Source organism: Raphanus sativus, chromosome 5, assembly GCF_000801105.2.
Source record: "Raphanus sativus cultivar WK10039 chromosome 5, ASM80110v3, whole genome shotgun sequence".
In the NCBI taxonomy this organism is placed as follows: Eukaryota; Viridiplantae; Streptophyta; class Magnoliopsida; order Brassicales; family Brassicaceae; genus Raphanus; species Raphanus sativus.
In genome coordinates, this window is record NC_079515.1 from 39344391 (window position 1) to 39370835 (window position 26445).

At 35.8% G+C, this 26445-nt stretch overlaps 7 protein-coding genes across 9 annotated transcripts; 5 read left to right on the forward strand and 2 right to left on the reverse strand.

The window, feature by feature from the left end:
- Positions 1-214: 214 nt before the first annotated feature.
- On the reverse strand, positions 215-2122 carry LOC108857027 (protein WVD2-like 1). Of its 2 annotated transcripts, none has more exons than XM_018630948.2 (4): positions 1925-2122; positions 1310-1544; positions 1062-1238; positions 215-975 (listed from the first exon to the last, which is right to left on the reverse strand). In XM_018630948.2, the coding sequence occupies exons 2-4, from the start codon at positions 1523-1525 to the stop codon at positions 529-531; spliced, it is 840 nt and encodes a 279-aa protein (XP_018486450.1). In that variant the 5' UTR covers positions 1526-1544; positions 1925-2122; the 3' UTR covers positions 215-528. The 2 variants fall into 2 exon arrangements, with proteins under 2 accessions (XP_018486450.1, XP_018486451.1); XM_018630949.2 differs by having other exon boundaries at positions 1888-2122.
- Positions 2123-4024: 1902 nt separating this feature from the next.
- Positions 4025-5277, forward strand: LOC108860431 (uncharacterized protein At2g34160). Of its 2 annotated transcripts, XM_018634316.2 has the most exons (5): positions 4025-4256; positions 4495-4543; positions 4639-4701; positions 4811-4875; positions 4959-5277. In XM_018634316.2, the coding sequence occupies exons 1-5, from the start codon at positions 4086-4088 to the stop codon at positions 5091-5093; spliced, it is 483 nt and encodes a 160-aa protein (XP_018489818.2). In that variant the 5' UTR covers positions 4025-4085; the 3' UTR covers positions 5094-5277. The 2 variants fall into 2 exon arrangements, with proteins under 2 accessions (XP_018489818.2, XP_018489816.2); XM_018634314.2 differs by lacking the exons at positions 4495-4543; positions 4639-4701 and having other exon boundaries at positions 4750-4875.
- Positions 5278-5732: 455 nt separating this feature from the next.
- On the forward strand, positions 5733-9797 carry LOC108863074 (flowering locus K homology domain). The gene is made up of 7 exons (XM_018637381.2): positions 5733-5887; positions 6103-6769; positions 7940-8186; positions 8457-8605; positions 8696-8974; positions 9105-9302; positions 9414-9797. The coding sequence occupies exons 2-7, from the start codon at positions 6113-6115 to the stop codon at positions 9579-9581; spliced, it is 1698 nt and encodes a 565-aa protein (XP_018492883.1). The 5' UTR covers positions 5733-5887; positions 6103-6112; the 3' UTR covers positions 9582-9797.
- A 123-nt stretch (positions 9798-9920) lies between these two features.
- Positions 9921-12980, forward strand: LOC108860814 (protein ACCELERATED CELL DEATH 6-like). The gene is made up of 3 exons (XM_018634664.2): positions 9921-10693; positions 11127-11644; positions 12354-12980. The coding sequence occupies exons 1-3, from the start codon at positions 10105-10107 to the stop codon at positions 12978-12980; spliced, it is 1734 nt and encodes a 577-aa protein (XP_018490166.1). The 5' UTR covers positions 9921-10104.
- A 743-nt stretch (positions 12981-13723) lies between these two features.
- On the reverse strand, positions 13724-17089 carry LOC108856459 (uncharacterized). The gene is made up of 3 exons (XM_018630264.2): positions 16830-17089; positions 14043-16420; positions 13724-13951 (listed from the first exon to the last, which is right to left on the reverse strand). Exon 2 carries the CDS (start codon positions 16342-16344, stop codon positions 14083-14085), a length of 2262 nt encoding a protein of 753 aa, XP_018485766.1. The 5' UTR covers positions 16345-16420; positions 16830-17089; the 3' UTR covers positions 13724-13951; positions 14043-14082.
- Positions 17090-19773: 2684 nt separating this feature from the next.
- LOC108860274 (uncharacterized) lies at positions 19774-21841 on the forward strand. The gene has a single exon (XM_018634172.2). The coding sequence runs from the start codon at positions 19783-19785 to the stop codon at positions 21790-21792; it is 2010 nt and encodes a 669-aa protein (XP_018489674.1). The 5' UTR covers positions 19774-19782; the 3' UTR covers positions 21793-21841.
- A 1111-nt stretch (positions 21842-22952) lies between these two features.
- On the forward strand, positions 22953-25167 carry LOC108859843 (uncharacterized). Its single transcript, XM_018633751.2, has one exon. It carries the CDS (start codon positions 23023-23025, stop codon positions 25018-25020), a length of 1998 nt encoding a protein of 665 aa, XP_018489253.2. The 5' UTR covers positions 22953-23022; the 3' UTR covers positions 25021-25167.
- Positions 25168-26445: the final 1278 nt, after the last annotated feature.

Sequence of the window (26445 nt, forward strand, 5' to 3'; positions counted from 1 at the left end):
CAATCAAATAAAATCAATCTAATTAAAATTAAATAAATGGTTTATATTTGAAAGTAATTAATAAACAATGAATATTGTCTAAAAATGTAATGAATATGGTTTGATATACAAATCAAAAAAATCACTAGGTAATTATGATATAATAGTACATATATATGTAAATTATATAAACAATGGATCAGATATATATACATATATATATATATATTAAAAATAAAGATCAATTGTGATTGCTATAAATAAAATTTAATGATAATATATACATTTAGTCAATAACATATAGGAGGAAGATCCCAAAAAAAGGAACACTCAAAATATACAAGTTTCAACATTAGGAGTTTGCTTCAACAATCAACATAAAAAGTTTCACCTTACAAGTAAACCCGAGAAAGACGGTTACTACATCGTGAACCAACCATATACCAGAAATAACCGAACAGATTTTAAATTTTTCTCCCACAAAGATCAAAGTTAGATTTGAGACTTGAGAGATAAACACAGACTAATAACAAAGCATCAATCATCGGTTTAAGCCTCACAAGCTTCTTCCAAGGACTCGTTGACTGGTTTCAGACAACCTTTACCCTTGCTAGATCTGAAACGAGGGCTGCTGTCATGCACAGCATTGGTGTTCTTGTTCTGGACTGTTCCGGTGCTGTGTCGGTTCCTGTTAGAGGCTGTCTTCAGAACTTCTTCACGGGAAGACGACGACGAAGACGAGGTGACTGCGTCGCTGAAGCTTTTCCTCCGAGAAAGGATGAGTCTTGGCGACTTGGGACGTGTCAAAGGAAGCTTCTTGAGCTCAGGTTTAGCCGGAGGTGCATCGTAGTAGAAGTTAGGGACAGGTTTAGCCTTGAACTTGAGATTCTTTCTGAGCTGTTTCAATGCTGCTTCTTGTTCTTCTTTTTGCCTTTGTTCAAGCTCGTTCCTTTCGGCTTCGAGCGCTTGGTTCTTCTCCTCAAGCTTTTGGTAATACTAATCCCCACACACAAGAAAAAGATTCAATCAGTAAACAGAACGAAGTAGACTTTATTATAATATATGAGAGAGTTTGCCTTTACCTCTTTGCGTTTCTCAGCACGCTGAGCACTCTTAAACGTTGGTGCACTTCCATGTGTCACTCCTGACTTGGCCCTCCTCAAGGAAGAAGCGATGGAGAAGCTATCATCCTCATCATCCATATGCTTCTTGTTATCAGGTTGCAGTGGCTTCCTCACCCCGAGAAGAGGAGCATCACGCTGCAGAACAAATCATTTACACCTCTCAAACTACTTGCAAAACATAACGTTTGGTCTGAAAGTAGTTTTACCTTTGAAAGTTTAGGGGTTTTAGGCGAGTTTTGAGCTCCAGTTTCAAGGTTTGGTGCATTCTCAGAATGAGAATCCTCCTCGGTGCATTCCTTGACTTCGAACTCTTCCTCGGTCTCAGACCCAGCGGCTGCAGCTATCTTAGGAGCAACGTGAACCCTACCGCTTGAACCGTCAGCGTTTCGGTTCGTACGTACATCAACAACTTCTCTTCCCATTCTCAATGCTTATACCCGCCTAATAGCATCCACGGAAACAAAACACAAAATAGTCTTTTTTTTATTACACAGATCATTCAAATTTGTAAAATCTCAGATTATATACACCTCAATCTTTAATAAAGTTTACAGCTTTTTCAAAAATTAGATTGTAAGGAACAAGGGTTGGTTTCAAAGTCACAGAAGAACAATTCAAAAAGTAAAACCCAACACGCATTAACAACCCAGATGGAGAAATAGTAAAATTTTACAATAAAAATGTAAACTTTGAAATGTATATGAAAAAAAAACAGAGGAGATTCTTGAGATTTTGTGGATAATTATATAGAAAAGAACCAGACTTTCCAATGAAAAACAGGTACCTAAAACAGAGGATGATAATTGAGAGATTGTTCTTACACAAGACTTGTGTAGGGGAGGATTCTTGTGCACCACCACCTCTGTCTGTCTCCTCTCTCTCCGATTGCCCGTGAGAGTTTTGCTGACAAATTTGAAATGAATGTCTTTATGTCCAGACCAAACTTGTCTCCCTCTCTCTCTCTCCCTCAAGAAAAAAAGAAGATTTTTTGGGAGGTGACTATTTTGAGTTATGTTTGATTTGTTAAGCTGATTGGTTATTTATTGGGACTTTTCAAATTTGAAATTATTTTTAATTTAAAAAAAAAACAATTTGGAATGTGTTGGCGCTTTGCTTAACTTTGTGTTTTCTTCTATCTACTAAATACTGAAAATCTATTACATTGTTTTCTGATAAATGTAGAAGGGTTAAAATTAGTTTATTGTAATGTATGGGCAGTAATATACAAATTCTCAAGAATGATTCTCATTTTGATTTTATTTTTAGTTCCTAAAGTTTGATTTTAAAAAAATATATATCTAAAAACTGTACTTGGTTAAGAAAACAATGACTTGTCTAGATGTATAGTTTGCTAGTCTATACTAATAAACATAAAATTTATATAATGTCTTGTATAAACAAAAATCACATTCAGCAATCAACTTCTCGCCAGTTAACTTTGAGTTTGGTTGGTGAAAAATCACAATAAAAATGTGTGTTTGTATAGCATTCAGATCTATTTAGAAGCAACTTCAAACTGACAAAAAAAAGGAATTCAAACTAATCACTATCCAGTATTCAATACCAATATGACAAATACCTTATTTATAACAACCATAAATACCAATGCGACAAGTTACTTGTTTTGATAATAACCACCTCTCGACAAACGTGATACGGCTACTTAACTACACTGCTTATTTAAATTTGTTCAAGTATATATCACACAGAGTAAACAAAAATCATTCGAACAAACATATTTCAAAGAAAAGAAAAACATTCGAATGTTCAAAAAAAAAAAACATTCGAATATTGTTAATTTACGTATTTCATTTACTCTGTAACGTAACAGAAATAAGCTTTAAAAATGCTTCTTGCCTTTTCCAGTTCAAACTCCGAGACTAGTTCATGCTTTCCCTCGTTACTCTATTTAAATTTTGCAGCTTTATTAAAGTGTTGTTTTTGAATATAGCATGGTGTGAATTGATTCGATCAGACCATACACTATATATTTTTAATACACACACGTACGTATGCTTGTATGTGTTCTTAATTTAATTATTTCAATGCTCATAATAACAAAACTTTTTACAAAATTAGTTTATCTCAACTGTTTGAAAATTTAATTAGATAAACTTTTTGATAAATGACGTCGACGTTGCATTAGGAAAAACGTAGGACCCGTCACAACCACACGTAGCAACTAAAAATCAGATTATCCTTTGGCGGCAAAATTCTTAATGGGAAAACATAAAACAAAAGACAAATCGGTGGGTTGGTCCAAACAGATGGTCCCGAATAAGATTTTTGCCTATTAAAATGACAACAACCGACGAGATTGATCTGTGTATTGTGGATATGGAGTGGACCATCTCTTTTCCATTGATGTTGGATGATGGAGACTATGATAAACAAAGACACGACGGATGTTCACTGACTCGTCAAACATGAATGATCGTCAAACATTAATGAATGCAAGTGTGTAACCAAAATTATTCACACTGATCAATAATGTTATGTATAATATGTCAAATATGGTTTGATTGTAGTCCGGAAAATCCAATTTAGTTTGGAGTCTCTGACTTGTAATGCAGTAAATAACACTTTCATCTGAATCTTTATGATATTCACTGCTACAAGTATTTGGACGCACATACTGTATGTAACCACACGTGAACGTAGATACCAAAAGAACCTCAGGCCCATATAGGTTGTTAGCATACTTTTGGCCCATTTAGGATTGTAAACACTAAACAGAACCGCTAATTGCCTCACAAAGATTCGTTGCGAGATGAACCAATCCGTCTTTCGCTCTTACTCGGTAAACAAACCAATATAATACTTACACGTGTACAATTTTTATTGGATTTACGGGAAGCGCATCCGGTGTTATATAAATACCGGTAAGTCTCGTAACGGTTTTCTAACTCCCCGAGTAACGAACCAGAGAGAACTTTTCCCCTCCGCAAACGAGTGAAAGAAGAAAGAGTGATTTGAAGAACGATGGCGATGGAAGTAGCAACACCGGCTCCGGCACCGCTCACAGCACCGGAGAGAAACATCATCGTCGCGCCGTCGGCGAAGGCAACAACCACCGTCGAGACTCACAAGAAGAACAGGATCCAAGTCTCCAACACGAAGAAACCATTGTTCTTCTACGTTAATCTCGCCAAGGTATCTACGATTTTGATTACGGAAACGTGAGATCCGCTTGATTGTTAGATCGTACATCGATTGGTATTTGAGTTCTGCTTGCTAGATCTCTTGTTGCAGAAGTAATGATTCATGATTGATCTTTTGGTATTTGATCTCTCTGTCCACCAAGTGTTTGTTTGTATCCCGAAATCTGAAATGCAATCTTGTGCGATTTGCATTGCGTTTTGATTCTTTTATATTAATGTTTGGTGTGTAGAGGTACATGCAGCAACACAACGAGGTCGAACTCTCTGCACTTGGAATGGGTATAGATTTTAAAAGTATTTACTAATTAGTATTATTCTTTACAAGATCTTTCTATTTTTGTGTATCTAATTTGAACTGTGTGGTTTGTGCATAGCAATCACAACTGTTGTAACAATCTCTGAGATCCTGAAGAACAATGGATTAGCTATAGAGAAGAGTAAGTACTAAGAGTCTCTCTCTCTCTCTCTCTCTCTCTCTCTTATAGGAATTAAGAAAAAAAAAGTGCTTTCGTCTGATTCAAGAAATTGTTTTCACCTTCTGTTCAGAAGTGTTGACATCGACTGTGGGAGTGAAAGATGAGAGTAAAGGAAGGATGGTTCACAAGGCAAAGGCAAGTCTCTTCTTTAGCATAATCTACTCGAAGAACTCTTGACTTGTTATTTTACATTCTTATGGGTTTTGTTCTTGTTGCAGATTGAGATTGTGTTGGGGAAATCAGAAAAGTTTGACTCTTTGGTACCACCTGTGACCAACGGTAAAACCCCCGAGGAGGCAGCTAAAGCTGAGACCGACGCGGCTGTTGAAGCACAAGAAGCTGCAGCCACCTAGGGCTAGGACGGAGCCTGCCTGTCTTAGAAACACCACTGTGATAGATCGATATCACTTTTATTGTGCATTGTTGTTTTTTTTCTTCTTCATTTTGTGTGACATATCAAACATAATACTCTAGATTGATAGTAGTTTGTTAATATGAGAAATATATGATTTTTTTCTCAAATATTCCAATGATTTGATTGTTTTCCTTTTCTTAATGGAATATAATCAGTAAAATGATGGATGCTGTTTCCTCGCAAGCAATCATATAGAGATGAGAACTAGCTAAAAAAAAAAACAAAAAAAACAAAAAAAAAATATTATATGAATGTCTCAAAATTTGACAGCTTTATATGGGATTTTTAAAGATTTTTAATCTCCATATAATATATATATAATTATATTTTACATTTTATATAATAAAAGTACCAAAACAGGAAAATGATTTAAAACAAATATTTTGGCGAAAGCAATAGAGAAAATTAAATAGCAACATTGGAAGTCATAACAGGCCGAACAGACCAAAGTCCCATAACATTGGGCCTTGTACAGTGATAATCATGGCCCCATATTCTGTGCGTGGTTCTGATTACTCAAGAAACTTTGGTGGTCAAAATTAGAAGTTATCGAATTCAGTAAGGCCTAAAGTGTAATAAAATAGAAGTTGAATTACTCCTGGATCTCAACTTTAAAGATATATCTCACCTGCGCCTCCATAATCGCCGGAATCTCTCTCACACTCTCTCTTTCTCCGCCGCACCTCGTCCCGGTTTGCTCTCTAATCCCGTCGAAAGTTCTATCGATACCACGTAAGTACATACCGTCTTATCTCTAAGCTGTAATTCTCGCTTCTCTCAATGGCACAATTCTAGGGTTTGTTAGTGCTCTAATCGAATTTTTTTCTAGGGTTCCCGTTTCACGCAGTTTGTTTCTATATCTGAGTAGAAGCTTCTCTTAGACGAGCTAGGCTTATTCAGTGACACTAATTCGCGTTGTGATTGTTTTTTTTTTTTTTTAATTTCAGTGTTGTAGTCATGGCTGAAGCTGAGGATCAGCAGAATTTTGTTGCTAACAACGGAGACGAGGTTCCACTTCCAGAGCATGGTCTAGATGATGTGCATAACGGGTTGCAGTACCAGGTCCACGATGAGACCCTTGGTCACCAACCGTACCAGGTTCAAGTTCCGGTTCTTGAACCTCAGGAGTACGAGGTTCAAGATCCGGGGTTTGAGCCTCAGGAGTACGCGGGTCAGTTAGAGTACAATGATTACCAGGTGCAGGACCACCAGGTTAATGAAGAAGTCCAAGACCAGCCTCAAGATGAACTGCAGTATCAACCCCAAGATCAGGAGCAGTATCAGTTGCAAGACCAGGGTGAGTATCAGGTTGAGGGTGAGGCACAAGGTCAGGATGGTGATGATGTGGAGGATCAAGTTGAAGGTGAGGAAGGAGTTCCTGAGCATGTTGAGGATTTACCGAAGTCAGAGCCTGAAAGTGATGTAACAGTTGGAGGAGGTGAGGAGAAGAGGTGGCCTGGATGGCCGGGGGAGACGGTGTTCCGTATGTTGGTTCCTGCACAGAAAGTGGGTAGCATCATTGGTCGCAAAGGTGATGTTATTAAGAAAATCGTTGAGGAGACAAGGGCTCGTATTAAGATTCTAGATGGTCCTCCAGGCACAACCGAAAGAGCTGTGAGTCTCTAACTCCTTACATTTCTTGCTATTTAAGTTGCAGCTATTAGTAAAATAATGCTCTTGAAATGAAACTAGAATCTTAATCATAAGGAAACTAATATAGTAGAAGATGCACACTTTTAGGCCCTATAATTCACTAATCTGAAAAGTTAGGCGCTAGCTTCTATTGAAAAAATGTAAAAGGCCATGAACTTTTGGTTGAAAAGACAACACTTGAGCATACTTTTTCTTTAATTTAATCTTAATAAAGGTGCAAGTAAACAGAAGAAACTGGCCACCCTAAGTTAATAATAAAAGTCATCCAGAAAGTTGTAATTTGGCTGATTGATAAGGATTGGAGCTGCTGAAAACGTGATGAAGAATGTAGTGCATCAAGAGAAACCACCTTAGTAAGTAAATTAAGCTTAAAACGGGTATAGTAATCAGCAGACCTGCTTAGCATTTCCTTCAAGTGAAAGGAGGAAGATAATCAACGAAGTTGATAAGATGTGAGTAGGGTTCTCTTTATTGCTGTGACTGCCATGAATCTGTGCAGGTTTCATATTGCAAGTTTTATGGCAACAAATCAATCATCGGTAAGGTCTCAAAGTGAAGAACCAAAACCAGATGGCAAGGAATTCAGCCTTGATGCACTACAAAGTACTGATAAGTTTATCAGAATAGGCAAGGTTGTTTCTTGTATAAAGCTCAGTGCCGTGAAGCTCTGCCTTCTTTATGGTAACTTCAGTACCTGGATGGTTGTCTTGCTGCAGACTTTCTGCAGCATGCAAGGACCTGCTTAACCGGATCTAACAAAATGTGGACGATGAAATTATGGATTAGGCAACAATTAAGTAAAGAGAAGTTTTAAGATTGCATGAAAGAGGTTGAGGTTCTATGAAAAGCTTCTATAAGTCTAGAAGATTGATATTGGATGCTATGGCATCTTAAAGGCGATAACGTAATTACTATGGGTAAAAACTTGAAATAAAGATCATAACAGGAAATAAACGTCTAACTAGTCAAAGTGGCATACGAATCTGTACTTCTTTGGAATTTTCTTTATGCTTTGAGGATGATGGCCCCAAAATGAATAATTTGTATAGAGACTAAGCACTAAGATCGCTGTTTTGTGGCATTTTTTTGAGTTGTTGACAGTGTTGTCTTCTTATTCCTCTTTGTTGGCAGGTTATGGTTTCTGGAAAAGAAGAGCCCGAATCATCTCTACCTCCTTCTATGGATGGCCTTCTTAGAGTCCACATGCGGATAGTTGATGGTCTGGATGGTGAAGCTTCTCAGGCCCCTCCGCCTACAAAGGTTTCCACAAGATTACTGGTTCCAGCATCTCAGGCAGGAAGTTTGATTGGAAAACAGGGAGCTACAGTGAAAGCCATTCAAGAAGCAGCTGGTTGTATAGTTAGAGTCCTCGGATCAGGTTCCTTCTCTTCACATTTTACATACTGAAATCATGTTTTGTACTTTATGCTTTTGGTTTCAGTCAACGTTCATACATGCAGTTGTTCCTTCTCTTAGATAAAAGCCCACTGGTGGCACATGCTTAGTTGATAGAAATAACATGAACCAATTGAAATCCTGATCTGAATTTTTCTAGTGATTCTATGTTTCTCTATTTAAAATTGGTGAGGCTCGTTAATTCCTTATTTAATGGTTGTTCTTACCGAGGTTTGTTATGTGGACTTTGTAGAGGATTTGCCTGTTTTTGCTCTTCAAGACGATAGGGTGGTTGAAGTTGTGGGGGAGCCAACAAGCGTTCATAAATCCTTGGAGCTGATCGCATCACATCTCAGAAAGTTTCTGGTTGATCGTAGCATCATTCCAGTCTTTGAAAGTCAGGTTAGCCTCTGTTTCCCGTTGGATCTTTGGCATTGTTTCTCAATTACGTGTACGAACATTTCTCTTAACTCTGCTTTACTTTTGAATCAGATGCAAAAGCCAACTCGCCAGATGGATCATATGCCACCGCCACACCAGGCCTGGGGTCCACCTCAAGGCCATGCCCCAAGTGGTGGTGGAGGTCCTGGCTATGGTCACAACCCACATCCATATGTGCAACAACCACCTCCGAGACATGATAATTACTATCCTCCTCCTGAGATGCGTCAACCTCAAATGGAGAAACAGCCTCATCAAGGTATATCTGCTTATGGAAGGGAGCCTCCTATGAATGTGCATGTATCAGCCGCCCAACCCATGGCCCCTCAGGTATTCTTCCCATCTTTTCAACATGTTGTAAAGTCGATTACAATGCTTCTCTGAGGAAGTTAAATTTTAGACATGTTTTAAGCCTCTTAATGGTATCCGACTGTTCGGTATTTTTTTTTTGGTTTTCCAGCAAGTTACGCAGCAATTGCAGATTCAACTGTCTTACGCAGATGCAGTGATTGGGACATCAGGTTCAAACATAAGCTACACTCGACGTCTTAGTGGAGCAACAGTAACCATTCAGGAAACCAGAGGAGTACCTGGTGAAATGACCGTTGAGGTTAGCGGAACTAGCTCACAAGTCCAAACCGCTATTCAGCTTATCCAGGTACCATTATTCTCACACTCGTGACAGACTTCTTGAACCATATTAACCATCAACAACGTTTCGTTTCTGGTTATGTCTTTGAGTTCTGACTGTTGAATTTGTTGATGACAGAACTTCATGGCTGAAGCTGGAGCGCCAGCACCAGCGCAGCCGCAAACTGTAGCACCAGAGCAGCAAGGCTATAACCCTTACGCAACTCATGGCTCAGTCTATGCAGCGGCTCCAACGAACCCGCCTGGAGGATACGCTACGGATTACAGCTCAGGCTATGGTTACTGATAAAGCAAGGATCAATTATCAAGTTACTTTTGTTTAGAATGTTCTACTAGTGACAAGCAAGAGTGAGAGAACCCCTAATCGAGTATATGTTTTTTATAAGCGAGCACTCTGTTTCTTGAATCAGTTGTCATTTGTTTTCCAGGTATGGTGTTGTGTACCGTTTCACTATTGTCTTTATGAATTTGAACTAGTAGCCATATTTGCTCTTGAACGAAATTTCAAATCTCCAGTTTCACAAACACTGACGTGAGACAAAGTCAGCTAATCAAACAATTTTAGATTCAAACGTTTGGCGTATAACACAATTTTAGAAGACTAGATGACCTTTCTTCTCCCCTCCATACGCTTGAATACTACACAAGCGGCTCTCCTTTCTCTCCAAGAACTCCTATTTACTTGCAGATTTTTGTAGAGATTCTATAACCTAATTACACCGACCTTAAGATAAATTCTTGAGGCGTTTGATCAAAAAAGAAAAAAAAAATCTTGAGGTTTTATAAATTTGTGTGTTTGTTGCAAACCCATGATGGACTGGAGATTGCTCAAAGCTGCAGCGAAAGGGGATACTAGTCTCCTTGATCTTTCCAAGTTGCACCATTCAGATTTCAACAAGGTAACACCACAACACAACAACGTTCTTCACGTTGCGACTAAGCATCAGAGGCTTGATTTCGCTGCATTCATACTCGATCGTTGCCCATCTCTCCTCCTTGAAGAAAACAACAACGGAGACACACCTCTACACGTTGCAGCTAGTGTAGGATCCTTTCAAATCTTACAACTTCTTGTCAATGAAGTTACTTCAGATATCGAGAGCCTGGGAATAACCAATAAGCAGCTATTGAGGACTACTAATAAGCAGAAGGATACAGCGTTACATGTTGCATTAAAGAATGGACATGGCAATGTAGCTAGGCTCCTAGTTGAACTAGACACAGGATTGCTAGATATGGTCAATAACAACAACGAATCTCCTTTGTATTTAGCTATTGAGAGAGGGATCTTCGACGTTGCTGGTCATATTTTGGAAAGGTTTCCTTTGGTTTCCGGTAAAGGGCCTAAAGGTATGAATGCTCTGCATGCTGCTGTGGATTCCGACATTGTCACTACAGGTGAAGTTTTTTTTCTCCATTGACTTTTGACTTAAAATCAGTTGGCTATAAATAGAGTATTCATATCTCTATATATTTCTTTGGTTTCAAAATTATTCATGTTTTAGAAAAAAAAATATTTCAAAAAGATACACTTTTAAATATATTTTCAATACATTTTTTAGATAATAATGATCAATGGTAAATTTCAAAAAAATTAATTGTGTTTATTGAAAATTGTTAATCAATAACATATTTATAATTATAATTTAATATTTTCTTAATATATGTGAATATTTTTAACACATATATCATTTTGAAACATACGAAGTATTTGTTATTATTTCTCTAACTACACATGTGAATATGTGAGACGTCTTTCCTTCATTCATATTTCTTTTTGTTCAACGTTGATTTCTATGTGTCTCTATAGATTTGTTGCTGTTTTGGTTAGGTTTCTTGACAAAACTGATGAAGACAAGGCCGGAAATGATCAAAGAAGTCGATGTTATCGGATGGACACCTCTTCATTATTCAGTATGGCTAGGAAAAATAAAGATAACGCAACTTTTGCTACAACAAGATAGCTCGGCTGCTTATATATCAGACAGGGAAGGACAATGTCCACTTCATCTTGCGGCATCTACTGGTGAAACTGATGCATATAGAGAACTTGTTGGTAGCTGTCCTTATGTTTGGGAACTAGTTGATGGTAAAGGAAGAACGTCTCTTCACTCTGCAGTCATATCAGGACAACGAGGAATCGTTCAGTGTATTCTAGATATGCCTGAGATCTCTCTTCATTTGTTGAATGAAAGCGATTTAGATGGAAACACGCCTCTCCATCTCTCGGTTGTATACAAATGTCACACGATTTTGGTGTTTTTCTTGCGTAACAAGGGAGTGGATAAGCGTGCTATGAACCGTAATCACTTAACAGCTGCTGACCTCTTTTACTCTCAGAAGCAAGAGGTAACATTACATAGCTTACTTTCAGTGTGTTGAGCATAGTATTTATCTGTGCACAAAAAAAAAAAGAGCATAGTATTATCAAGTTTTGGTTGTTCCAGGCCTTGATGAAATTAATTGAGCCGAACCAGAATTCGGCTTTTTATTAATGGTTCGGTTTTGTTCTGCAATATTTTAAAAAGTTTTGGTTTTTGGTTCGGTTTGGTAATCGATATCGATTAATCGGTTATCAAGCTCATTGTTTTCGGGTCGTCAGAGCTTAACCGAACAAAATTCTTGAACCAGACGAAAATTTGATTTTTGGTTAAGAGTTCAGTTAATAGTTTGATTTTTGCAAAAAAAAAAAAAATCGGTTAGTTCGATTTTCACATTTTGTTTGTAACCAACTTATACCAAATCAAACCAAAATCATATTTAAAATTTCAAACTTGACAAACCAAATTAAACTGAAATTACCCAACATTCTAACCAAATTAGCCTAAAATCGAACAAAAATTTAAAACTTCAGTTTAGTTTAGTAAATGGTTTTTAAAAGAAAACTGAATTAACAGATTACCAAATCGAACCGAGTTTTTGTTTGGTTCAATTTGGCAATATTCTGGATGAACCAAACAAAATCGAACTCATAGGCCTCTCTTAACTGATGCGTCATCTTTTTTTCTTTTTTTTTTTGGTTTAATCTGATGTATCATCATTTCGTTTTTTTTTTCAGATTAGTTTTAAGGTGGCGATGGCATACTATGCACTGCAAAGATACTACAAACAACCGTCTCAGCAACAGAACATAGAGACAAAGAAGCAAGAAAAAACAGACGCTGAAGATAGCAACGCAAGACAAGACGGTGCAATGTACGAGGTTCATCTTCTAGTCGCGGTTCTTGTAGCAACCGTAGCATTTGCCGCCGCATTCCAACTACCCGGCGGTTATAAACCAGACGGTACACCTGTATTGAGTGAAGAAGTAGCTTTCACATGTTTCTTGGTGTTTGACGCAATCGCCTTCATCTTCTCTGCAGCCACAGTCTACCTCTTGTTCTATGCTTCGAGAAACATGTTTCGCGCACGCTCCGCTTTCCTCTACATGTCTACTTTGCTAATGGTTGTGTCGCTGATCGCAATGGCCTTTGCTTTTGTGTCAGGGATGTATCTCGTTTCGTCCAAGTCTTTAGAATTAGCCATTGTGCCTTTCTTGATGGTTGGTCTCTTTGTATCGCACTGTTTCTTCTACTGGTTTATTGATCCACGTGGCAGCTATGTCCGTGGTCTTGAACGACCTCGCCGGTTTTTTAGGAAACTAGTCTTTAGAAACTCAATGGTTCATGTTTTTGTTTGTGACTGAGTTTGTGCATGTGGATTGCTATTTGAATTGAAAAGAGTAAGGATGACTTGACACTTTTGATGTGTGACCATAGTTAGAAATTGATTAGAATATTTTACTTGTAATATGAATTAAAAAGTTCTTTCGGAATTCAATGTTAGATAAACTACTTTAAAAATTACTGTCCTTGAATCTTTTTTTTTTTAAATATTGTGGGTTTCAAAATCATTGTAGTCATTTTAGAGACTTTTGGTAGAACTTTTAGTTAAAAGTAGCTATATAAATCTTATAGTTTAAAGATTTAAACAATTTAATAAAATTTATGATAAAATTTTAATTCACCTAAAATCATTTAAAAATTACTAAAAATTAAATCATTTACGGATTCTAAATTGAATACACCTCTATAAGTTTCAACAATTTTTCATTAAATCGTGTTGTTTTCATTTTTATATTAGGATTAACCGTTTTCTCTTATTAAGTTGTTTCTTTATAAAAAGTTGTCATATAATGAATAATGAATTAACATCTAAAAATCAACTTTAATCTTCAAAAGCTTTAAAAAAAAAGCTTTCCTTAAATTTTAAAAGGCTCATATGAGAGACACCAACCTTTGTGAAATCCAACTTTCAATAATTAACTCTTTAATTTCCAAAAAAACTTAAGATTAAGAGAAAGCTTAAGATAAATATATATTTTCTTTGTCAATCAAAAGTTGGCTCATATCAAGTTTGTAACTTATGATAAATCACACCTAAATAAGATACATTCCAAATGAATAATATATTATCTCAAGAATTGTTAAACGAAAACAAAATAGTTTATGCATCTGCTCGAGCTGAACATTTCATAAAAAAAAAAAGAGAAAACAACAAACATATATGTAATGTTTCTTCAAGTGTTTATTTCCATCTATTGCTTAAAATCTTGAAACTGATCAAGAACGATGTGATACTCTATAGTACAGTACACTTAACAGAGTAGTATGGTTCCTGTCACAGAGAAACCCACACAGGAATCAGATCCATGGTTCCTATCCAACTAAGACACTAATATTAAATCCTTAAACAGTAAGAAACTTACAGGTATATGATGAAGACTGTGTTGATGATATTACTGCAAATCAAATGGGCGCAGCACAGGTTGTTCTGAAATGACCAGTCTGGTTACACCGGCTACAATGCACAACCCTCTTCACACGTCCTCTATCTTCAGCCCTCGCCCGTCTCTTCCTCGGCCTACCAGGTGGCCTCAACGACTTAGGCGGGTTTATAACAACATCAAGAGCAGCTTTACTCACATTCGGATCACCACCACCCTCAGACGACATCTCTCTCCAAAGACTCTTATCAGGAATAGGATGAATCGTCTGAGAGTAAGTCTTCCTATACGTCGCCACGGTGAAACAGCTCTCAGTGAACCTATGAACGTTCTGTCTACAAGAAAGAAGAGCCGCAACGGCATGCGCACAAGGCAAACCGTATAACTGCCACCCTCTACAGAGACAACACCTGTTCCTAATATCCACAATGTTGTTCCCTTCGTGAGATATAACTTCGAACTCCGCCTCATTAGCTCTAAGCACCTGGTAGGTCCTCGCAAGCTCAAGCGCCTCCGCCACGCGGCGCTCTGCGGTTGGGACGAGTATCGAAGTCCACTGCATACTTGTCTCACGCCGTTCGTTGAACCAAGTCATCAGCTGTCTCCTGATGCATTCCATCATCTGAATAATCGGAAGTCCTGAAGCTTCAGCGATCCACGAGTTCAAAGACTCAACTATATTAGCTGTCAAATGACCAAACCGTTGTCCTTCGAAATAAGCTGTAGCCCACAGCCTCGGAGGGATGCGTCTGATCCAGTAAGCTGCGTCTTGAGAAGCTTCTTCCACTTCAAGTAGCTTAGCTTCAAACTCAATCACCGTCAGAGCTTGAGCCGCTTCCCACAGATAGTTAACCAACAACGTGTTGTTAAACTCCTTACGGAAGCTTTCGCTCAAATGCCTCATACAGAAGCCGTGAAAGGCCGTTGGGAAGTTCTGTTCCACTCCCTCCACTATCCCCTTCTGTCTATCTGATAATATAGTGAGCCTCGGCATGTTCTCGGTGTTGGTCTCGAGAAGGTTATGAAGCTCACAAAGGAACCACATCCAGTTCTCATCGCTCTCTTCGTCCACAACTCCAAACGCTAGCGGAAACAAAGCGCCGTCTCCGTCGAATCCGGTCGCTAGAAGCAACGTGCCTAAGTACTTATTCTTCAGATACGTCCTGTCTAGTCCAAGAAGCGGTCTGCAAGCGTTTAGAAACCCGAAAATAGACGCTTGGAACGATATGAAGAGACGCTGGAAGCAGTTATCAGCCGGAGAACCGTAGACAGAAGCGATGCTTCCTGGATTCGTTCTCTTGACCTGCTCGCAGTACTGAGGAAGCAAACGATACCCTTCCTCGAAAGAGCCGCGCATAGTCGCCATGATCCTCTCTTTGCCGCGCCACGCTTGCTTGTAAGACAAGGTGATGCCGTGGACTCTGTGTATCTCCTCGAGGATCTCTTTCGGTTTGCAGTTTGGATTCTCGCGGAGACGCTGCTCGACTGAGGAGGCTACCCACTGAACAGAGGCTTGCTGGTGGCCCAAATGGTTTATCCCTCCGCACGTGTGGCTCTCGTGGATGGTTCTGATGGTGAACGTTGGGACTCCCGGGAGCTTTGCTGCGTGGACTCTCCATGGACATCCTTCGCTTGAGCACTTGGCTGTGAAGCGTGTTTTGTCCGATTTTATCGTTTGGATTTCGAAGTGGAGAGCGATGGCCATGTCTCTCAAAGCTCTGCGGCAGCTCTTGACGTCTGGGAACTCTTGTCCTACTGTGAGCTGGTATGTTAGCTCGGCGGAGAGGGCTCGTGCTTGGACGGGAGTGGACACCATTACCATCTCGCCGTTGTGATCGATCTCGATCTCGTGGTTTGAGTCGATAGCTAGCTCGAGATTCTCGTCGTCTCCTCCGACTACTAACTGGTTGTTGTTGTTGTTGTCTGACAAGGAGAAGTCGTGGTGTTGCGAGGAGAGAACAAGATCTTGATCAACGTCTTCTTGGTCGTGGTCGTGTCCAGGCTTTTGATCGTTCTCATTCATATAATCGTGATGATGATGATGGTGATGATGATCTTCTTCATCATCTTGGTGTTCGTTGTGTCCTCCTAAGCCTAGCTCGTGATCATCATCATGCTGATGTCCTAAGTCGATCTCGTGATCGTGTTGATGAGCCTGTCCTAAACTCATATCGTGGTTTTGAGCAAGCTCTAGAGTGTGGCTGTGACCAAGCACCAACGATTGATCTTGACTAATACCCATGTTACTACGATTCTGTCCAAGCATTAAATCACGATTCGCCATTACCTTTTTTTTTAATATCACACTGCTTCGAAAGAAACAAAAAAAAGTCTCACTCGTAAAAAGACAGCTACAGTACCTGTAATTAAGAGAAGACAAAGTTTCAAACTTTATAATACAAACACACAATATATCCAATATGAGCAAGAAACTTATTAAAAAGCAAAACAACTTTGGAGTAAAACTATGAGTGAGTAGACACAATCTGAACTAACACAAAGATCTGAACTAAGCAGACACTAAGAACAAACACAACAGGAAACACCCACAAGTAAGGAACAAAAAAAATTGAAACTTTTTTCATCCTCCAGAAACAGAGAGAACTCACGAGGATCCAAACTCTATCTTTCTCTCCATAACTAAGATAATCAAACACAAAAGCAGACACTTAAAATCGAATCAAGAAGACAACAGGAAAAAAAACATCACGAGTTTGAAAAAAAAAAAAAAAAATTTAAACTTTAAACTCAGAAACAGAGAACACTCACGAGAATCAAAATCTGGGGGGTAATGAACAGAAACTTCGAGAAAGCACAAGATCCAAGCCAACCGATCTAGGGGTTACAACGAGTGAATCGAACAGGAGGAGTAAAGGAGCCGTTGGAGATGGGCGAAGTTGAATTTGGCGGGTAAAAAAAAAAAAGAGGAAGGAGGAGAAATCGAAGGGAAGGGAAGGGTGGGATTGGGAATTACAGAAGGGGCAGAAGAGGCAGAGATTAGGTTTCGAAGATGGTGGTGTTTGCTCCTTCTCTCCGACAATAGGGATATTTATGTCTTTTTCTTTTATTTCTTTACTTCCTCTCGCTTAATCTACCCTTCCCGTTCCCTGTTATTTACGGATTTGCCATCGTCTTACTACAACTTCAGTGACTTGGGCCGAGTAAGAAAAGGCCCAATGTCAGCTGTTCAAATCTATTTCTTTTTGTTCGGCCTAGAGTATAATAAACCTTTTTTTTTGAACAAAGAGTATAATAAACATTAATCTCTACTTGTGACTAGTTGTTCTAAAACAAATTATCTACTTGTGATATATATATGAAAAAATTACATTATTCTAAAACATCATTGTCAAGTTAATATTTTTTACATTAAAATTCTAAAATAACATTTATTTTGTAATAAAAATTTTACTCTACTTCGACACTTAATATGAAACGGAAAGAGTACATATCTAATTACAATTTAACCAATAAAAAAATCTACAGAAAAATATAAGAGTCACATAGAATAAAGTAATAAAAATTACATTGAAATTAAAGTAATTTTTTCTTTTGGCACACTGAAATTAAAGTAATTTGAAAATAATTTTTTTATAACATGATATATTTAAAAACAGAGGGATTATATATAAAATATTATTAAACACTGTGGTAAATATATATAAAAATCCCTGAGTCAAAAATATTTTTGTTTCTGGATATAAATATATAAAAACCAAAACTATCATTATGTAAAATTATTGTTCTCCCTCTTCATTTGGGAGAATGTAAAAGGAAAGAATCCTATATGATTGAAAAACTACATGTTTTATGTGTGAGTTGGTGTTGAATGAATAGTTTGTAAGAATACAAGCTAGGTTTTAGTTAAATACACCCTACTAGGTGTTTTTCCCGCACATGCGGGAATAATATTTTTACGAATAATTATTAGCTTATGTATTACTAATTCAAAAATTAGTATCAAAAATAATTATTTATGTTTTAACAAAAGTTTTAAATCAAACACAATATATATACATATATATATATATGATAAAATCATCAAAATATATGTGTTTATTATTATGATAAACCTCTAAAAGCACTTGTATATTAGAAATATTTTAGAAAATATTTTATATTTTTTTATTGATTAATATTTAATTATAAATTGTTCTATGTTAATGTTTTATAATAGAAATATTATTTTCATATAACAACAATATATAGATATATAAGAATCTTCTTAATTTTTTCAAAAAAAAATTTATAATTTTGATGATCTTATCATATTAGTTTATAATCAGTTAGCTAATATAATTTATAATCTAATATTTATTAACATACAATTATTTTTAATTATAAAATAAAAATACCTAAAATCAAAGAAAACATGACACATAAACAAATGATTGATTAATTGTTTTATATCTTAATATTTTATAATACAAAATTGTATTTTCTAGATAATAACAAAATATCTATATGAGAATTATCTTATTGTTTCTGAAAAATATTTTTTTGATAATTTATCACAATAGTTTATAATCAATTAGGTAATATAAAATATAATCTAATATTAATAATATAGAATTCGTTTATAAGTATATGATAATTATCTTATTTTTCTAAAAAAATTTTTTGATAATTTATCACATTAATTTATAATCAATTAGGTAATATAAAATATAATCTAATATTATTAATATAAAATTAGTTTTAATTATATAATAAGTCAATTTTTTTTTTGATAATTTATCACATTAATTTATAATCAATTAGGTAATATAAAATATAATCTAATATTATTAATATAAAATTAGTTTTAATTATATAATAAGTCAATTATCTAAAATCATGGAGAACATGACACATAAGCAAAACCATTTCATAAATAATATTTGTTTTATGTCTTAATATTTTATAATAAAAATTGTATTTTCGAGATAATAACAAAATATCTATATGAGAATTATCTTATTTTCTAAAAAAAGTTTGATATTTTATCATACTAATTTATAACCAATTAGGTAAGATAAATAAAATCTAATATTATTAATATAAAATTTCGTTTATAAGTATATAAGAATTATCTTATTTTTCTAAAAAGAATTATATGATTTATCACATTAATTTATGACCAATCAGGTAATATAAAATATAATCTAATATTGTTAATATAAAATTCGTTTTAATTATATAATAACTCAAATAACTTTTATTTTCTAAAAAAATATTTTTTTGATAATTTATCATACTAATTTATAACCAATTAGGTAAGATAAATAAAATCTAATATTATTAATATAAAATTTCGTTTATAAGTATATGAGAATTATCTTATTTTTCTAAAAAAAATTATATGATTTATCACATTAATTTATGACCAATCAGGTAATATAAAATATAATCTAATATTGTTAATTGTTAATATATAATTCATTTTAATTATATACTAACTCAAATAACTAAAATTATGGAGAACATGACACATAATCAAAATCACTTCATAAATAATAGTATAGATTGCCTCTTTTTCGTGTCTTGATAGAAGAAGCATTTGATTCTTACCTTAATTTCTTTCTGTTAAACAAAAAGCATTCGATTCTTTACTTATTTTGCAAAGATAAAGCTAGGGTCTTACCAATTTTTTTATTTGTTTACAATACATATATATATGTGTGTGTGTATGATGATGTCTTCCCGTTCCGTTTTGATATATCCGATCAAACATACATCCAACATGGATACCACTAGATCATCAATAAATAAGCCATCTCTCCACGACCATCCTCTTTTCCTTTCAGCTATGTTTACCTTAAGCTTCTGTGATGGCTGCCACCTAAAAGGATACATGTATGGTAGCTACTTTTGCAACGAGGTTTCCTGTAGTTTTCGGCTCCATAAAGAGTGCGCGGAAGCTCCACTAGAGATCAATCATCACCCTTCTCACCCGGAGCATCCTCTCTTACTCACTAATGAATCTCCAACAAAAGATGGTACATGTGATTTTTGTGGACAAAAGCTTTTGTCCCCATATTATTCTTGTTCCACATGTGCGTTCAAAGTGGATTTCATTTGTGGGATTAAACCCTCGCCTAGTGCTATTGAACACCCGGTGTGTCATGACCACCCACTCGTGTTTTTGAAGAAAAGAGGGGAGGAAAAGGTCCATTGTGAATTATGCAAGGAATCTATTGATGGTGGACCTTCTTATTCATGTCTTGAATGCAACAACATGTACTTTCACTTGGATTGTGTTCATCTTTCCAAAGAGGTAAATCATCCTTGTCACCCTAATCACCCTGTTAAGATCATCGCCTCTGAGTCACTTAAAGACGACGATTATGCCGAAAAGAGTTGTCGTTTCTGTTCAGTTGAACCAACAAAGATGATTTATCATTGTTCTGTTTGCAATTTCACTGTGTGCCTTGGTTGTACAAAGCTTCCACCACCTCTCATTGTTGATCATGCCAAGACTCACATGCATCCACTAAGGCTCGTTCTAACTAGACTGGGGTTTACTTGTAAGGTTTGTGCAGTTCAAGGTTATGGATCTAAGCCTTATATATGTTTCGATTGTGATTTTGTTATCCACGGAAATTGTGTCGGCTTTCCCCACGTCATAAACATCAATCGTCATGATCATCGCATCCTTTTCACATGTCACCATGGTCGTGGGCGTCCAAAATGTGAAGTTTGTTGGGGAACTATAGATGAGTATTGTGCAGCTTATATTTGCTCAGTTTGCCCTAACTACACAGTTCACTCACGATGCGCATTTCATTATACTGTATGGAATGGGGTGGAGCTGGAAGGGATACCTGAGAAAAAGGAAGATGTTGCGCCATTCAAAGTGGTCGGACCTAATTTGATACGTCATTTCAGTCATGAAAAACATATTTTACTGCTCTTGAAGGATTCTGTCATGCTACATAATTACTACGACTGGTTACGATGTGTAGCATGCCAACTTCCGGTCAGGTATGGCCCGATCTACAGTTGTAAGGAATGTCGTTTTGTTCTTCATGAAAAGTGTGCCTATCTTCCTAGGAAGAAAAGACTTATCTTTGACCCCTCGCCATACACGTTGGAATGTGATAACCCAGAATTATATATATATTGCAAGTTATGTGGAATGTTGTGTGATGGTTTCATGTACACATCACAAGGAATTAAGATGACATATCACTATATAGATGTACATTGCAGCTCCCTTTCCCAGCCGTTAATCCATAATCTGCACCCCCACCCCTTGTATTTTTGTACAAGAGAGTGTCATTGCGATTTATGTGATAGATATGCAGCCTACAAGCTCACTTGTGGTGATTGTGGTGGTGAATTTACTTTGTGTTTTTACTGTGCTACTTTGCCAGAAAAGATATGGTATATGAGCGATGAACACCCACTCACTCTATCTTGCGACAGAAATGCGAGCGGCCAAAATTGGTGCGACGTTTGTGAAAGTGAACTAGATCCAAGTAAATGGTTCTATACATGCTCTGAATGTCAATTAGTCTTGCATGTTCGATGTGGACTAGGAGATTTCTCACGTCTCAAGCCAGAAAAGCTTTACACCTTTGGGGAAAGAGATTACAAAGTGGTCCTTAACAATCACTACACTCGGCCATTTTGCAGCCATTGTCTATGTCGGTGCAAGGTCCCCGTCATCTTAAAGGATAATGGTAAAGACAATGGATTCATCTGTTCCAGGACATGTTTATCGAGCTGTTTGGGTATAGAATTTGTATAACTCCAAGGACCAGAATGTAATAGAGAGTGATATTGTGTCCCAGTGAAGGCGGCTGGTTATATACATATATTTTCATTACAAAATGAAAATTAGTTATTGTTTCCAACTTCTTTACTTTTGCAATAAAAAGGCTTGATCATATATTTTAATAAACCACTAAATTTAAACATTACAAGAATCAATTCATCCTTTAATCAAAACAAAACAGAAAACATCTCAAAGTGTCTGATGAGAAAGTTGCAGCAAAGTACTTGAACATGCTTGAGAGAGGTTATGCATCCAAGATCATTATCGGTTTTCTTTTGTTAGGATTGTAAAATTCATTTTAGTTTTCTTTTGGAAGTTTTTGGCTTTATGTTTTTCAAAAAAATTAAATCCAAATATTTAAATATTATTATTAATGAAGTTAATTAAATACTGTTTAAAAAAAATAATTGTGCATTAATATAAAATTATTTAAAACTATTGAACTAAATAAAATAAATATTTATAATTTCCATTGGAAAAAAATATTGGGAATTTATCAAAATATTTAACGAAAACTCCACTAAATCATTTGTTGAAAAATTGTTGCAATATTACCGACAAAGTATAAGTCGTTGGTAATATTCTTTATGAAAACGGTTTACGGAAATATTACCAACTACATATTTTTTTGGTAAAATTACCTGCGATATCAATGATTATTGTCAGTGATATTTTGACGGAGAATTATGTCCATTGTCCAATAAACCATTTTGATGGAAAATTGTCGTTAAAACGATCATCATTAATTCGTCGGGACCTCCATGAAAAATCCCGACATACTTTTTTTACGAAATACATTGATGACCATATTTTGTCGGGAATTTATTGGTAATGTATCATTTCCAACTAATTTTTGATGAATATGTTCTGTGTGTTTTTTTTTGTAGTGCAAGTTTTATGTGTTTGGGTTTAAATCCAGGAAAAGAAAGAAAAGCCAGCTTACAAAAAAAAATCAGGAAAAGAAATAGCAAAGGGATAGAGTACAAGCTAGGTTTTAGTTATGATCCACGCCATTCTCTCTCTTTGTCGTGTCTTGATGGAAGAAGCATTTGATTCTTTACTTCTTTTGAAAAGATAAAGAAACTTAACAGTTATTATAATTTGTTTACAATGGTGTATAAATAAGATGATGATGATGTCTTCCGGTTCCATTTTTATATATCTGATCAAACAAAACCTCTTTCATTCACATACATACAGAGCATGGATATCACAAGCTCATCAATAAATAAGCCACCTCTCCACGAGCATCCACTTTTTCCTTCAGCTATGTTTACCTTAAGCGTCTGTGATGGCTGCCACATAAAAGGATACATGTATGACAGCTACTTTTGCAACGAGGTTTCCTGCAGTTTTCGGCTCCATAAAGAGTGTGCGGAAGCTCCACTAGAGATCAATCATCACCCTTCTCACCCGGAGCATCCTCTCTTACTCACTAATGACTCTCCAACAGAAGATGGTACATGTAATTTTTGTGGACAAAAGCTTTTGTCCCCATATTATACTTGTCCCACATGTGCGTTCAGAGTGGATTTCATTTGTGGGATTAAACCCTCGCCTTGTGCTATTGAACACCCTGTGTGTCATGACCACACACTCGTGTTTTTGAAGAAACGAGGCGAGGAAAAGGTCCGTTGTGAATTATGCAAGAAATCTATCCGTGGACCTTCTTATTCATGTCAAGAATGCAATAGTGTATACTTTCACTTGGATTGCGTTCATCTCTCCAGAGAGGTAAATCATCCTTGTCACTCTAATCACCCTGTTAAAATCATCGCCTCTGAGTCACTTAAAGATGATTATGCCGAGAAGAATTGTCTTCTCTGTTCAGTCGAACCAACAAAGATGCTTTATCGTTGTTCTGTTTGCAATTTCACTGTGTGCCTTGGCTGTACAAAGCTTCCACCACCTCTCGTTGTTGATCATGCCAAGACTCACGCGCATCCACTTAGGCTCGTTTCAAGTAAACTCTGCTTTACTTGTAGGGTTTGTGGAATTGAAGACTACGAAACTAAGTGGTCTTATGTATGTTTTGACTGTGATTTTGTTATCCATGGAAATTGCATCGGCTTTCCCCGAGTCATAAACATCAATCGTCATGATCATCGAATCTCTTTCACATATCATCATGGTCGTGGGCGTCCAAAATGTGGAGTTTGTCAAGGAGATGTAAGTCAGTACTGCGGAGCGTATATTTGTTCGGTTTGCCCTAACTACACAGTTCACTCACGATGTGCATTTGATTATACTGTATGGAATGGAGTGGAACTTGAAGGAATACCTGAGAGCAGCGAAGAGATTGCGCTATTGTCATTCAAGGTGTTGGGACATATTATGATACGTCATTTTAATGAAAAACATATTCTTCTGTTCTTGAATAATTATGACATGGTACGTGATTGGTACGAGCGGTTACGATGTCCAGCATGCGTACGTCCACTGGGGTTTGGCCCGGTCTACTTTTGTAAGGAATGTGGTTTTATTATTCATGAAAAGTGTGCCCGTCTTCCTTGGAAGAAAAGACTTGTGTTTGACCCCTCACCATACACGTTGGAATATAACCCATCAATATATGTAGACTGCAAGCTATGTGGAATGATATGTGATGGTTTCATGTACACATCACAAGGAATTAAAAAGTCATATCAGTATATAGATGTACATTGTGGTTCCATTTCAGAGCCGTTAGTCCATATTGTGCATTCTCACCCCCTATATTTTGGTAAAAGAAATTATTGGCATTGCGATGTATGTGACAGATACGCAGACTACATGCTCACTTGTTGTGGTGATTGTGGCTTTTATTTGTGTTTGTATTGTGCTACTTTGCCAGAGAAGATATGGTATATGAGTGATGAGCACCCTCTCACTCTTTCTTGTGACGGAAATGAGAGCGGCGAAAATTGGTGCGACGTTTGTGAGAGTGAACTAGATCCAAGTGAATTGTTCTTTGCATGCTCTGACTGTGAATTAGTCTTGCATGTTCGATGTGGACTAGGAGATTTCTCACGTCTCAAGCCGGGAAGGATTTATACTTTTGGGGAAAGAGATTACAAAGTGGTCATTAACTATAGCTACACTCGGCCATTTTGCAGCCATTGTCGCTTTCGATGCAAGGTCCCCGTCATCTTAAAGGATTGTGATAAAGACGATGGATACATCTGTTCCAGGTCATGTTTATCGAGCAGTTTGGGTGTATAATATTTTTTTAACTCCAAGGGCCAAAATGTAATAGAGAGTGATATATTTACACAACAAAATGAAAATCAATTGTGGTTTCCAAATTCTTTACTTTCACAATAAAAAATATTCTCGTTGTGTATAACATATACTAGATCTTGACCCGCCCAACCGGGCGGGTATTTATTTTATGTTTTTAGTTTTTTATTTTTAAATAATATATTTGTAATATTTAAACATAAATTTAGATTGAAATTATCATTTGTAGTTATAATAAAAATTAAAAGTTTTAAAAATATTTTGATATAAATTTTAAATTCCTAATTAAAATAATATAGAGATAGGTCATAATTTTTTTCCAATTCCAAAATCTTAGGATTCTTAATAACAAATAAAATAATTTATAAATACATAAAATATATAAACATATTTGAAATTAAAATAAATTTGATAAAAAAAATCCTACGCCATTGTTGTTTATTTCTATAGTTTGATCCGTGGTGATAAATATTTGCTTTCACTTCAATTTTTTTCTTTGTTCTAATGATAATATATATATATATATATATATATGTAAATTAATATGTATTACATAATTGTTAGTATAACATTTTAAAACAAAAATTTTATGTATTACTTTAAATAATTATATTATGTGATTTTAATCGTCTATTATATCACAGTGTATCATATAAAAATCTAATATTTATAACTAATTGGACTTATATTATAAAAGTGTTATATTAACAATTTATAAATAAATTATTTAATATTTTATTTATATGATATATAAATTGATTTTGATGTGTGATTTTTATTTTATTATTTTTATTAATAAATATTGAAAATATTAAATGTTAACAAAAAATCTATTATGAAATTTATTTTGGTTAAGATCATTCTATTAAAGAAATCTATTATTTAAATTAGAAAAGACATTGAACACTTAAATCTATCATTTAAATAAGGAAAATACAAAATTTTCTACTATCTTTATTGCCAAACAAATTTTAATTTTTTTAAAGACTTTTATCCATGTTACCAAACAAAAGCTTAAAGTACTTCTACTTTAATAAGATAGATATATAACCATTTATAGAGATATTTCATGAATCGATTCCCCTTTCAAAAATATCTAAATAAACAGAAAACAATTCAAAGTCTCTGATGAGAATTTTGCAGCAGAGCAGCCAAAAAGAGGGGTTTATCGAGTTACTCGAACATGCTTGGGGGAAATCTCACGGCCATGAACGTATCCACCATCTGATATTATTAGTTTTCTTTTGTTAGGATTGTAAAATTCAACCGAAAATAAAACCTGATTGATCAGTCTCTATTAATATCTGCTACATTTCATGTTTATAGAGTTTTTTTGGGTGATAAAATTCAAGGACTGGTATAGAGATTGAGTTTGTTTTCTAGCAAAAGAGGCTGATACAGAGTGTG

Excerpts from the sequence above, each read along its gene's own strand:
- LOC108857027 (XM_018630948.2), bottom strand. The coding sequence starts at position 1,525 with ATGGGAAGAGAAGTTGTTGATGTACGTACGAACCGAAACGCTGACGGT. Across the intron at positions 1,239-1,309 it reads AAACCCCTAAACTTTCAAAG|CGTGATGCTCCTCTTCTCGG; the intron begins GTAAAACTACTT and ends TTTGTTCTGCAG. Across the intron at positions 976-1,061 it reads GTGCTGAGAAACGCAAAGAG|TATTACCAAAAGCTTGAGGA; the intron begins GTAAAGGCAAAC and ends TGTGGGGATTAG.
- LOC108860431 (XM_018634316.2), top strand. The coding sequence starts at position 4,086 with ATGGCGATGGAAGTAGCAACACCGGCTCCGGCACCGCTCACAGCACCG. Across the intron at positions 4,257-4,494 it reads TCTACGTTAATCTCGCCAAG|AGGTACATGCAGCAACACAA; the intron begins GTATCTACGATT and ends TTTGGTGTGTAG. Across the intron at positions 4,876-4,958 it reads GGATGGTTCACAAGGCAAAG|ATTGAGATTGTGTTGGGGAA; the intron begins GCAAGTCTCTTC and ends TTCTTGTTGCAG.
- LOC108863074 (XM_018637381.2), top strand. The coding sequence starts at position 6,113 with ATGGCTGAAGCTGAGGATCAGCAGAATTTTGTTGCTAACAACGGAGAC. Across the intron at positions 8,606-8,695 it reads TTCCAGTCTTTGAAAGTCAG|ATGCAAAAGCCAACTCGCCA; the intron begins GTTAGCCTCTGT and ends CTTTTGAATCAG. Across the intron at positions 9,303-9,413 it reads CCGCTATTCAGCTTATCCAG|AACTTCATGGCTGAAGCTGG; the intron begins GTACCATTATTC and ends TGTTGATGACAG.
- LOC108860814 (XM_018634664.2), top strand. The coding sequence starts at position 10,105 with ATGATGGACTGGAGATTGCTCAAAGCTGCAGCGAAAGGGGATACTAGT. Across the intron at positions 10,694-11,126 it reads TTCCGACATTGTCACTACAG|GTTTCTTGACAAAACTGATG; the intron begins GTGAAGTTTTTT and ends TGTTTTGGTTAG. Across the intron at positions 11,645-12,353 it reads TTTACTCTCAGAAGCAAGAG|ATTAGTTTTAAGGTGGCGAT; the intron begins GTAACATTACAT and ends TTTTTTTTTCAG.
- LOC108856459 (XM_018630264.2), bottom strand. The coding sequence starts at position 16,344 with ATGGCGAATCGTGATTTAATGCTTGGACAGAATCGTAGTAACATGGGT.
- LOC108860274 (XM_018634172.2), top strand. The coding sequence starts at position 19,783 with ATGGATACCACTAGATCATCAATAAATAAGCCATCTCTCCACGACCAT.
- LOC108859843 (XM_018633751.2), top strand. The coding sequence starts at position 23,023 with ATGGATATCACAAGCTCATCAATAAATAAGCCACCTCTCCACGAGCAT.